Source organism: Callithrix jacchus, chromosome 9 (assembly GCF_049354715.1).
Source record: "Callithrix jacchus isolate 240 chromosome 9, calJac240_pri, whole genome shotgun sequence".
Lineage (NCBI taxonomy): Eukaryota > Metazoa > Chordata > Mammalia > Primates > Cebidae > Callithrix > Callithrix jacchus.
This window is the reverse complement of record NC_133510.1, coordinates 13,606,869-13,619,714: the sequence shown is the minus strand read 5'-3', so window position 1 is coordinate 13,619,714 and position 12,846 is coordinate 13,606,869. Positions and strand designations below refer to the sequence as shown.

Below are 12,846 nucleotides of genomic sequence, written 5' to 3'. Positions count from 1 at the left end.
GGTGGCATGTGCCTGCAGTCCCAGCTACTAAGGGAGCTGAGGTTGAGGCTGCAGTGAGCCAACGCTGAGCCACTGGACTCCAGCCTGGATGACAGTGAGACCACATCTAAAAAAAAAAATTGATATATAACCCACATACCACAAAATTCAGCCTTGTAAAGCATTCAATTCAGTGGTTTTTAAAGTATCTTCACAGTTTGACAGCAATCACCACTAATTCTAGAATATTTTCAACACTTTAAAAAGAAACCACGAACCCATTAGCAGTCACTCCTTATCGCCCCCTCTTCTCAGCCCTTGGCAACCACTAATCTACTTTCCACATGGATTTGCCTATTCTGGATGTTTCATGTGTATGGGAATCACACAATATGTGGCCTTCAATTTCTGCCTTCTTAGCAGAATGTTGCAAGGTTCCCCCATGTAATAGCATGTATCACTACATCATTCCTTCCCATGGCTGATAATATTCCGTTATATGCATATACCACATTGTTTATCCATTCACCAGCTTATAGAGATTTGGATGGTTTCCGCTTTTGGCCTATTATTAATAATACTGCTATGAACATCTATGCACAAGATTTTGTGTGGGTGTTATTTTTTATTTATCTTGGGTATATACTTAAGGAGTGGAATTGCTGGGTCTTATGGTAACTCTATGCTTAACTTTTTGAGGAAGTGCCAGACTGTTTTTCAAAGGGGAAGCACCATTTTACCTTCTCACCAGCAATCTATGAGGCCTCTAGTTTCTCCACATCCTTATCCACCCTTGGTACGGACTTTTTGGTTAGAGCCATCCTAGCGAGCATTAGTTTCCATTTCCTTAATGTTGAGCATCTCTCCATGTACTAACTGGTCATCTGTGTATCTTTTTTGGAGAAATGCCAATGCAGATCCCTGGCCCATTTTAAAATTGGGTGTATGTTTTAAATTGAGTTGTAAAAGCTCTTTATATACTCCGGATACTAGGTTTTCTTTCTTAATCCTCACAATCTCCCTGCTGAAACAGGTAGCTTTTTGTTTCTTTTACAGACAGAGACTAGAGCCTGGAGAATTTTACTACGAGGTGTGACTCAATCTAGACCTGTGGTTCTCCAAAGCCTGTGCCCTTTCCTCTATTTTATGCTGCTTCTTGGTGATAGTTTTAACTGATCGTAAGATTTAAAGAGTGGCCACACCAGTGGGTGGTTAATATAAAGATGAATGTCATTAGAATTGAGACCAGGATGTCAGAAACATCAATGGATTGCTGAGGTCACTGGCAGTATGTCTCAGTCATTTTTAAGTAAGTTGGAGTATATAATATTTAAGGTTCGGCCAGGCATGGTGGCTTATGCCTGTAATCTCAGCACTTTGGGAGGCTGAGGTGGGTGGATCACAAGGTCAGGAGTTCAAGCCCAGCCTGGCCAACATGGTGAAACCCCATCTCTATAAAAAATAAAACATAAAACATAAAAAAAGAAGAAAATTATTTAAAGTTCTTTCTTACTCCCAAATTCTCTAATTTTTGGAATTAGAGAGGAGGCCAAGGCAGGTGGATCACCTGAGGTCAGGTGTACAAGACCAGCCTGGCCAAAATGGTGAAAGTCTGTCTTTACTTAAAACAAAACACACACACACACACACACAAATTAGGTGGGCGTAGTGGTGAGTGCCTGTAATTCCAGGTACTTGGGAGACTGAGGCAGGAGAATCACTTGACCTGGGAGGCAGAGTTTGTAGTGAGCCAAGATTACACCACTGCACTCCAGCCTGGGCAACAAGAGCGAAACTCTATCTCAAAACAAACAAACAAAAAACAAAAACCAAACTTGTACAGCAGAGGCCATAGAACGAGAGAGTAGACTGAGCTGCGGGAGTCATTAACAAAGCATAAACATAGCATTGAGAAGAAGTTACAGAAAATTCAAATAGAATCTTTGAAATGAAATATTTTATTTAAAATAGTTTATTTAAAATAGAGACACCATTTTTAAAAAGCCATGTTAGTGATAAAGTATCAAACTTTCCATATAAGGATCATTTCAGTTTCATTCACCCTTGACAAAGTGTCTCCTTTGTTTATCCAGATGGACATTTTGTTTGAGTAGAGTCTCTAGCGCCCTCTGGTGAAACATCATGAAATTGCCCAAAAATGTGATTGAGGTTCTGTGCGTGACGGAAGGTGAAATAGAATGAGCGCCTACTCCAATGTGACAAGTTGCGATGTGCTGACTTCTTCCTGAGCTCAGGAGAAACGCAGCCTCCGTGAGTGCTTCGCTCTCTTTAGGGAGAGTGTTCTTCCCACAGACACTCAGTCAAGCTCATTGCAAAATACCTTCTTCCTACGCTTTCGTCATCACTGCCTTCTAAAAACACCCAAAACCTGTCAATACAGACGGGATAAATAATGAAAGCTTCTCAGTCGTTTGGGACGAGGCCCCCACTCCGCACAAATGTAAAATGACAGCAAAAATGATAAAGCAAGCTGAGCATGAAGAAAAGCTTTCCTAGTGGTCCTTGATTCTTCACCCTGTCTTCATAATAATGAAGAATAATGCCACCACTCTAGTCAACTCAGGTCTACATTGTCTGGCAGCAGATGACCTTGTCCTGAGGTTTTAAGAAGCACACCTCTTCCAAATGGGGGCCATTTCCAAAAGTAGACATCAACAGACTCTAAGTTCATTTTCCAGACCAAACACTTTGGACTTAAGATTCTTCAGTTCTCCTTGTATCTTATGTGCCCGTCTATTGCTGTCACGGACTTCACACAGAATGGCGAGATCCTGATTTGCCAGGGCATTAACTGTTACCTAGGGAGGAGGAGGAGGAGGTGGAGGAGGAGGAGGAGGAGGAGAAGAAGAAGAAATGGGCAGAGATATCAGTCAAAAAAACAGCTATGCTGACTCCTGTTTATGAGATTTTGAGTACATAAGATAAATTCCATCCTTAGTTTGTTCAGTGGCTAACTAAAGAGGGAAAATGTAGAATTAAGGCAGAAATCTCATGAAACTCCTTCCCATACAATAAAGGAGCCTTGAAATAGAGATCAATGACCAATGGCGGAGGAGTAAGAGACCAGAATAAGCAATACCACTGGTAAATTTGTCAAAGAATCAAAGCAGGCATCTCCTTTTTCTGTAACTAACCTTGCTTGGAACATAAGCTAACTGGCTAAATCTCATTAAGAATGCCATTGAGGCAACTTGTATTCTAAAAAGCTGTGTCTGCTGGAAAAAATTACTCTATCACTCAATTACTCACTTTCCCCAACTGTAAAACAGACATAATTCTTTAATCTACTTCTTGAATTAGGAGGGATGACAATTTCTGTTAAGTTTAGCTTACTTGGAAGTATTCACGATGCAGTCATTTAATGATTTCAGGGTATTTGTATATTCTCTCTAGCATGTACTTGTTGAACCAATTTTCAGGGAGGCTTAAAGATGGTGATCTGTTAGTGTCTACTAGCAGGGAAACAGTGCGTCCTTCTTTGAAGGAACCATCGTGACCCAGTGTTCCCTCACTTCCACCTCTTTTCTCCCTTGTGGCAATTCAGCATCTGCAATTACCTTATACAACATTTGCTCCAAGTCTTTCAGTTTCTGTCGGAGAACCTTAGTATCTGTCTTAAAGCCTTCTACTTCCAAGATACGTCGCTGCTCCAATGCTTCATAGCGTTTTGTCATTATCTGTAAACGCTTCCCCATCTTGTTAGCGCGATCCTAAATACGGGGAATGGGAAGGCACGTATGAAGGTGACGGAAGAGTTTTCCCACTTCCTACTCCATTATAACTGGCAGACAATTCTGTACCTTGAAGATCTCACTCCTCATTCCCTCTTCCTCACGAATTCGGGCAAGTTCTTCTTCTAAGGAAATGCACTGCTCCTGGTACATATTGGACAGTTTTTTCTCTTGTACTAACTTATCTTTTAGGGACTGCAAGTCAAAGGGACAAAAACCATTAATAATCAGTTCTACAGTTTAGGTAATTCAAATAGCACTTAGATAAAGAAAGAAAGAAAACAAGAGATTTCCAAAGGTACAAAATGAGTTAAGGAACCAGACGACAAGAGCTTTGAGAAACATCTGAAAATTTCCTACTTCTAGACTAGTCTCTTAAGCCCTTATTCTAAAATGTATGCAATAGAAATTCAAACAAATATTTTTGGCTCTGGGAAGAGTCAGACAATGGAGCTCAGAAGCTGTCCCAAGTAAGACATTACAGTACATGTTTTGGGCTACATTTCTAAAGTTCTTCTTTAAAAAGGAAGAAATATGAACAACACTTATTATACGTGCTCCATTGAACAGTTAAAATGATCTTTTAAAAACCCAAATCAGATCATGTTACTTTTTTTTTTTGAGATGGAGTCTCATTCTGTTGCCAAGGCTAGAGTGCAGTGGTGCTATCATGGCTCACCACAATCCCTGCCTCCCAGGTTCAAGCCATTCTCCTGCCTCAGTCTCCTGAGTAGCTGGGACTACAGGTGTGCGTCACCATGCCCAGCTAATTTTTGTATTTTTAGTAGAGACGGGATTTCGCTATGTTGGCCAGGCTGGTCTTGAACTCCTGACCTTGTGATCCGCCCACCTCGGCCCCCAAAGTGTTGGGATTACAGGCGGGAGCCACCACACCTGGCCCATGTTACTTCTTTCACACAATCCTTCAAGGACATAACACTTCTGAGAGCTAAATTCACACTTCGTACCATGTTGCACAAGGCCCTCCACAATGGGCTGCTGCTGACCCTGCCTTCTTAAAGAGCATACAACTTCCTCCTTACTTATTCCTCTACAGCTATGACACCAGCCTTCCATTTCCTTGAACATACTCCAAGCCTATAAATTTGCTTTTCCCTCTGCCAGGAATGCTCTTCCTCAAGGTCTGTATGGCAAGCTTAGTCCCATTTTTCAGGTCTGAACAAAAACACTAGATGTAAGTGTCCCTGTGTGTTCCTTCTATTAATACAATTGACTTCCAGCAACTTCATATAGTCTTCATGTAATTCTTTTATTCCCTGAATACCACTTTTTTTTTTTTTTAAACAGAGGCTTGCTCTGTCACCCAGGCTGGAGTGTGGTGGGCGATCTTGGCTCACTGCAACCTCTGCCTCCCTGGTTCAAGAGATTCTCCTGCCTCAGCCTCCCAAGCAGTTGGGATTACAGGTGCCCACTACCATGCCTGACTAATTTTTTATATTTTTAGTAGAGATGTGTTTTCACTATGTTGGCCAGACTGGTCTCAAACTCTTGGTCTCAAACTCCTGACCTCATGATCCACCTACCTCGGCCTCCCAAAGTCTTTTTTTTTTTTTTGAGATACAGTCTCACTCTGTCGCCCAAGACAGAATGCAACGGCATGATCTTGGCTCACTACAAACTCTGCCTCCTGGGTTCAAGTGATTCTCCTGCCTCAGCCTTCCAAGTAGCTAGGATTACAGGTATCTGCCACCACACCTAGCTAATTTTTGTATTTTCAGTAGAGATGGGGTTTCACACCACGTCGGTCTGGCTGGTCTTGAACTCCTAACCTCAGGTGACCCACCCACCTCAGCCTCCCAAAGTTCTAGGATTACAGGTGTGAGCCATGATGCCCGGCCTAATCTATAATTTTGTTAATTATTTGTTAATGTTTCTGGTTTTTCCTCACCCATTAAAATATAAACACCATGAGGGCAGACCTTGTTTAGATTATTTATTACTGTAACTCTGGAGCCTAATCCATAACAGGAGTGCAATAAATATTTGTTGAATGAATGAATCAACAAGTCTAATATTTTAAATCCTCAAACACTGTAATGATCAGCTGTTCTTTGAAACCTAGTTCTTTTTTTTCTTTTGAGACGGAGTTACGCTGTTGTTACCCAGACTGGAGTGCAATGGCACAATCTCGGCTCACTGCAACCTCTGCTTCCTGGGTTGAAGCAATTCTCCTGCCTCAGCCTCCCGAGTAGCTGGGACTACAGGCACGCACCACCATGCCCAGCTAATTTTTGTATTTTTAGTAGAGACGGGGTTTCACCTTGTTGACCAGGATGGTCTCGATCTCTTGACCTCGGGATCCACCCACCTGGGCCTCCCAAAGTGCTGGGATTATAGGCGTGAGCCACCGTGCCCAGCCTGAAACCTAGTTCTTGAGGAAGCTCTTGTAGCTGCTACAAGAGCTTCCTGGAGTGAATGGATCTTATATTACAAATTGTAGGTTATTTGGAATTCCTTCCACTCTTCCAGAAAAATAAATAACTTCTTTAAGACATAAGGACATTACCTTAATATATTCACTTTGGGCATGATGACTCTCATGCCTGACAGGCAACACTTTTCCAATTTTATCTTCTTTCTTCTTATACTGCACCCTATATTGCTTAATCTTTGACATCAAATGATCTTTTTCAAGCATCCATGACTTCTCTTTATTTTGGTTTTCAGATCTTAGTTGCAGAAAATCTTTGGTGCTCTCATAGAGCAGTTCTTGGGTATGGTGAAGACTAGGAAAGAAAGTATAAGATGCACACACAGCACACTTGAAAGCAAGGATTATTCCAAAAGGGAAGAGAGTGGTTATCTTAAAATTGTATAATATATACATTTTGTCAAATATTAGCAGTTTTAAAAATCTGATCACTGGCAATCTTACATGTTTTACTGGGCAAAGTGTAATGTGTCTACCCATGCTCACTGGTTCATAGACTGGTCTTTACAGATATTTTCCTGAGTGCTAATTTCAGGTTTTATGATTGGAAGGACTGCAGGGATATTTACACATAGGCTGCATAAGTATGGACCATCCCTAGGAATAAGACAAGGAAGAACTAAATCATGGTTTCTGACAAGTTAACACAAATTGTAAAGTATCAAAAACAGCTTTGCTTTTGTGTATGTTGTGTTCCATCTAGAACTGCCTGTATCAAAATCTTATCCTTTTTTATTCTAAAAATAACTTTTTTTTTTGAGACAGGGTCTTGCTCTGTCACCTAGGTTGAAGTGCAGTGGCACAATCACGGCTCACAGCAGCCCCGACCCCCTGGGCTCAAGCAATCCTTCTGTCTCAGCTTCCTAAGCAGCTGAGACCACCTCCCAGGGGGTGTGCCAGCTTATTAAAAAAATATTTGTGTGTAAGGAGACAGGGTCTTGCTATGTTGCCTAGGCTGGTCTGGTCTGGGACTCCTGGGCTCATACAATCCTCTCACCTCAGCCTCCTAAAATGCTGCAATTACAAGTGTGAGCCACTGCACCTAGCTTCCTTTTTAAAAAGTCAACTTCCTATATGAAGTCATTTTCAACAACTTTAGCCTATTTTAGTTCCTCCATTCTCTGAAATTCCATAACAGTGTTAATGTTCTCGTCTTATAATCCAACACTTGCTCACCTGTCATATTTTAACTGTCAACATGCACTTTTTCCCAGCCTGAGTGAAAGCATATACCTTATTTATTGCTTATTTTTGCCCAATGCCATGAAATTGTCAAGGATAATAGTAACTACTAGACATACACAGGCAGTAAACAGATTCTTGATGACTATTTCCTGAAATTTGGGGATAGATAATGTTTCTGTCTCTAAAAACAATACCCCTGGAAGCTAGCAACTCATCAGTTTAACATCAACACCTAGAAAAATGCTATACTGAATGATCTAACTGCTTGTGAGAATGTTAAATATCATGAAACAATTGCTATAGTTTTCTACTGAACAAATAATGTCAGATCCATTTAGTTATTTTTGTAACAGATAAGAGGAAAATGATAGCATAGTGCCAAGCACACAGTAGAGTAAGTGGCACAAGTTGAATAATGTGCAGTCAGGTATGTATGCGTGTGTATAGAGAGAGATTGATTCAGTTACCACACGGATTTCCCCCACTTTCAATGAGTTATTTTATTCTGTCTTACATTATGTTCTCAATTACAAACCGGGAAAGTATGGGGTTGTTAAAATACTAGTAGCTTGAAAGTGACACCCAAAGGGCAGTCATTAATGGCCTTGGATTTCATGAAGATCTATCTAATGGAAGGAACCGATCACGTGCTCAGATGTGAAGATAATGCTAAACAAGGAAAGTTATTGATATTCTGGAAAAACAGATAAAAAATGACTAATTACTGTGACAATTTAAAAATATCTGTCCCTTAGAAACAAAACCCAATGAAAAGTCAAGATGCTAAACTTAAGTGAAAAAATATTAAAATAAAAATGAAGATGGAGAAATACTGGCCAAATGCAAACACATTATACTATGTTAAAAGAAACATAGTAGGCCAGGTGTGGTGGCTCACGCCTGTAATCCCAGCACTTTGGGAGGCTGAGGTGGGCAGATCGCCTGAGGTCAGGAGTTCAAGACCAACCTGGTCAACATGGTGAAACCCTGTCTCTACTAAAAACACAAAAATCAGCTGGGCGGGGTGGCGAGTGCCTGTAATCCCAGCTACTTGGGAGGCTGAGGCAGAAGAATTGCTTGAACCTGGGAGGCGGAGATTGCAGTGAGCCGAGATCGCGCCACTGCACTCCAGCCTGGGCAACAGAGAGAGACTCTGTCTCAAAAACAAACAAAGAAACAAACAAACAAACAAAAACAGAAAAGAAAAGAAACATAGCTTGTAAGGGCCAGAAGACATTTTCTACTCTGCAATTTTCAGAGATCCTAATTTGAATATCATGTCCAATTTTAATCACCACACTTGACAATGGAGAAATAGACACTAGAAAAGTTTGGGAAGACAGTAAGAAAATGATATAAGAATGAAGAATGTAACATGAGAAAATATTTTAAAAGGTAGGATGTTTAATGCACAAAAGCGATGGTAAGGTACAATTTGATAAGGACTGTTAAGTATTCAACAAACATTTACTGTGGGCCTATTGTGCACAGAGAGCAGGGCAGAGGCCACACAGCAAGACTCTGGGAACAAAGGCAGCATTATAATACATGGTGATAAGTGTCACCACAGAGGCATGCTAAACATGGGAATAGGGAGAAGGAAGAACTGAAGTTGGCCTAGAGAAGTCATCAAAGAAGGAGGTGATGGAAGGTGCTGCCACGTAACAAGTGTCCCATAAACAATAGTTATAATTAGTCTGGCTGAAGCACAAGATGAACTACAGCAACAGGGGAGAAGCTGAGGCTGAAGGTTTATCTGATGTCAGATGATGATGTCCCTAAAAACTGATGCTAAGGTATCAGGACTTAATCATAAGGTAAGTGGAGACTATGAAATATTTTTAACCAGTTGATAATTCCTAACAGAGGAACTAATCATAGTAGTCAGGAGGACTGTAAGAATACAAAGGATCAGAGACAGGAAGAACAGGTAGATTACTGCAACAATTAAACAAAGGAATAGAGCTTGAATTAATGTAGTAAGAATAAGAACGCAGGGCTTGGCATAGTCGCTCATGCCTGTAATCCCAGTGCTTCAGGAGGCTGAGGTGAGAGGACTGCTTGAAGCCAGGAGTTTGAGACTAGCCTGGGCAACACAGTGAGACCCCATCTCTACAAAAAATAATAATAGTAAGCCAGGTCTGGTGGCATGCACCTGTAATCTTAGCTACCTGGAGGGCTGAGGCAGGAGGACTGCATGAGCCTAGGAGTCCAAGGCTGCAATGAGCTATGATCACGCCACCGCACTCATACTCTGGGCAACAGACCCTGTCTACCGAAAAACAAAACAAAACGAAGAGAGAGCAGAGAATGGACTTAAGAGGGTTTTTAGGCTTACAGTCCATAGTGTTTGGAATTAAGGAGTAAGTTTAAGAGTTGAAGATGATCTTGTGGTTTTAAGCTTAGGAAACTGAATACATGTGATGCCATGAAACTAAACGAAAGAAAGTCGTAGGTTTGAGATGCGGACGCGGGCACTTGTGGGAAGAGACAGTGTGTGTGGTTTCAGTAATGGTGAATTTGACAGGCTCAAACACCTTCAACTGAGGATGTCCTTATGGCATAGGTCTGGCCTCTAGAACCAGACAAAAGGGTGAAGTGGTTAGACAGGTAGAAGAACCAAGAAAGACAGGTGCTGCAGAAATCAAGAAAAATGAATTCAATGAGGGGCTGATCAGTGATGGCAAATATGCAGGAAGATACTAAGTATTATAAGGACTGAACAGAGATATAACTGGTCTTAGAAGTTAAGAGGATGGCCGGGCGCAGTGGCTCATGCCTGTAATCCCAGAACTTTGGGAAGCCGAGGCAGGTGGATCACCAGAGGTCAGGAGTTCGAGACCAGACTAGCTAACATGGTGAAACCCCATCTCTACTAGATATACAAAATTAGCGGGGTGTGGTGGCGTGCCCCTGTAATGCAAGTTACTTGGGAGGCAGGAGAATTGCTTGAACCCGGGAGGCGGAGGTTGCAGTGAGCCAGGATGGCGCCACTGCACTTCAGCCTGGGCAACTGAGTGAGACTTGGTCTCCAGAAAAAAAAAAAAAAAAAAAAGTTAAGAGGTCAATGATGATCCCAGAAAGGGCATGCTTCATAAAATGGTGGGGATGAAATCAGACTGCAGAAAAGTAAAGAAAGACAAGCGGGTCAGGAACAAAAACCATGAGGACAGAGTTTGCTATTTCTTGCTTTTATTTGTTTAGATTTTTTTTTTTTTTGAAATGGAATCTCGCCCTGTCGCCCAGGATGGAGTGCAATGGTGTGATCTTGGCTCACTACAACCTCTGCCTTCTGGGTTCAGGAGATTCTGCCTCAGCCTCCTGTGTAGCTGGGATTACAGGCACACGCAGCCACACCTAGCTAACTTTTTGTATCTTTAATAGAGACAGGTTTTCACCATGTTGGCCAGGCTGGTCTTAACTCCTGACGGTGTGATCCTCCCGCCTCGGCCTCCCAAAGTGCTAGGATTACAGATGTGAGCCACCACGCCCAGCCTAATGATTTTTAAAAAGTATGTACGTTATAGGAAACTGAAACACACAAGAAGCAGAGAATAAAGTCAGCCACAATCAGAGGCACTTTACAGTGTGTAAACTGTAAACTTTATAGGACGTTCTAAGTCTTGCGTGTGTGTAGACACAACATCCAATTTTATGGGATTGAGATCGTACAGTATGTATCATGCTGTTTCACACATCATAGATATTTACCAATTCAAAATCCCAAAGCTATTTGAGTATTTTGATAACCAAGAATACACTATACCCACTCAATCTGTTTGAAAAAAATAGAATCCTGCCTTTCTTGGGTCAAAAATTTCTTAGAAGACAAAAATGATGACACATCTCTAGAAAAAAGCACTGGCAGAGTTCTGATGAAAATACTGAGTGTGCAGGTTTTTTGGTATAGATATGTAAACTCATCTTTTCCATATTCATGAAGGGGCAAACAAATGAAAAGGACCCTAGTACATTGAGTCAGACAGCACATCAGTGGATAAAATAACATTTTTCTTTTTTGAGACAGGGTCTCATTCTGTCGCCTAGACGTGAGCCACTGCACCCAGCCAAAGAACTTCTTAACCACCAGAAGCAAGCTAAAACGCTAAAATGGATTTAAAGGAGCAGGTGAAAAACTCATCAGCTCTTCAACAGCATGCCTAGAAAAGCGAGACACTCATCCACCTAGAGGCAGGTGTTTCTGAGGAAGACAATTTTTTCAAGGTTCCCTTCAGCTCTATGACCCGCAGTTGCTCAAGTACAAAATGTTAACGTTCAAGCCACTCAGAAAAATAAAACACCTGTTAGGTACAGCTTCTTAGACACTCACTTTCTGGTTAGTTCTTTGATTTTGTCCTGATTTCTCTGGTGCTGAACTTGTACTTCCTCGAGGTGAATCCGTCTATCCTCCATGAGCCCTTCCACTTGTTCTCGAGAAAGTTTGGTCTGTTCTCCCAGCTGAGCCTGCAGTGCTTCCACCTAGACAGGCCAAAAAGTGTGAGAAATCCAGCCCTACTTCCACTTACTTCATATCTCTAGGAAAAGTGAGCCTCTCTCCAGAAAAATTAAAAAACAAACACAAACGAAAAGTCTCAATTCTAATCCTCTTCTTTGTCTTGAGACAAGGTCTTGCTCTGTCACCCAGGCTGGAGTGCAGTGGTGTGATCATAGCTCACTGCAGCCTCAATCTCCTGGGCTCAAGCAGTCCTCCCTGCCTCAGCCTCCAGGAATACAGGTGTGTACCACTACACCCAGCCAATTTTATTTTTATTTTTTGTAGAGATGGGGGTCTCACTATGTTGTCCAGGCTGGTCTCGGGTTATAGAGATGGGGTCTTACTATATTGTCCAGGCTGGTCTCAAACTTTTGGGCTCAAGCAATCATCTCTCCTTGGCCTCCCAAAGTGCTGAGATTATAGGCATTACCATGCCCAGCCCAATTCCTCCTCTTAATGTCTTTCTTTTTTTTGAGACCGAGACTTGCTCTGTCACCAGGCTGGAGTACAGTGGCACAATCTTGGCTCACTGCAACCTCCAACTCCCTGGTTCAAGCAATTCTCCTACCTCAGCCTCCTGAGTAGCTGGGATTACAGGCATGTGCCGCCACATCCAGCTAAGTTTTGTATTTCTAGTAGAGACAGGGTTTCACCATGTTGGCCAGAATGGTCTTGATCTCCTGACCTCGAGATCCACCTGCCTCAGCCTCCCAAAGTGCTGGGATTATAGGCAAAGCCACCTTGCCCGGCCTCCTCTTAATGTCTTATAAATGGGGTTAGGCTACACAAGAGAAGAATTTTTGTCCACACAAAACCCAGCATCAACATTTGTAGCTTTGTTTAAGCTACAAAATTCAATTTCCTCGACCCTATGATTTGTGCCTTTTCGCTGTCTCCCTAACTGCCTCCCTGTTAATACACTCTAGCTGCACAGAAACAAAATGACTCTTTTCTTAGTTTTTGGTTTCAACATGTAGAGCAAA

The 12,846-nt window shown here is 41.9% G+C and overlaps 1 protein-coding gene across 5 annotated transcripts in view; it reads right to left on the bottom strand.

Annotated features, from left to right (window-relative positions):
• Window positions 1-1,921: 1,921 nt before the first annotated feature.
• The window catches only part of CCDC77 (coiled-coil domain containing 77), a 39,524-nt gene continuing 28,599 nt past the window's right edge, over window positions 1,922-12,846 (bottom strand). For all 5 annotated transcript variants that reach the window (XM_078338338.1, XM_078338339.1, XM_078338337.1 and 2 more), the window contains 5 exons: window positions 11,699-11,847; window positions 6,259-6,478; window positions 3,801-3,926; window positions 3,558-3,710; window positions 1,922-2,798 (listed from right to left, as the gene is read on the bottom strand). In XM_078338338.1, the coding sequence (XP_078194464.1) occupies window positions 2,652-2,798; window positions 3,558-3,710; window positions 3,801-3,926; window positions 6,259-6,478; window positions 11,699-11,847 (795 nt within the window). In that variant the 3' untranslated portion in view covers window positions 1,922-2,651. The remainder of the gene's footprint in view (window positions 2,799-3,557; window positions 3,711-3,800; window positions 3,927-6,258; window positions 6,479-11,698; window positions 11,848-12,846) is intronic.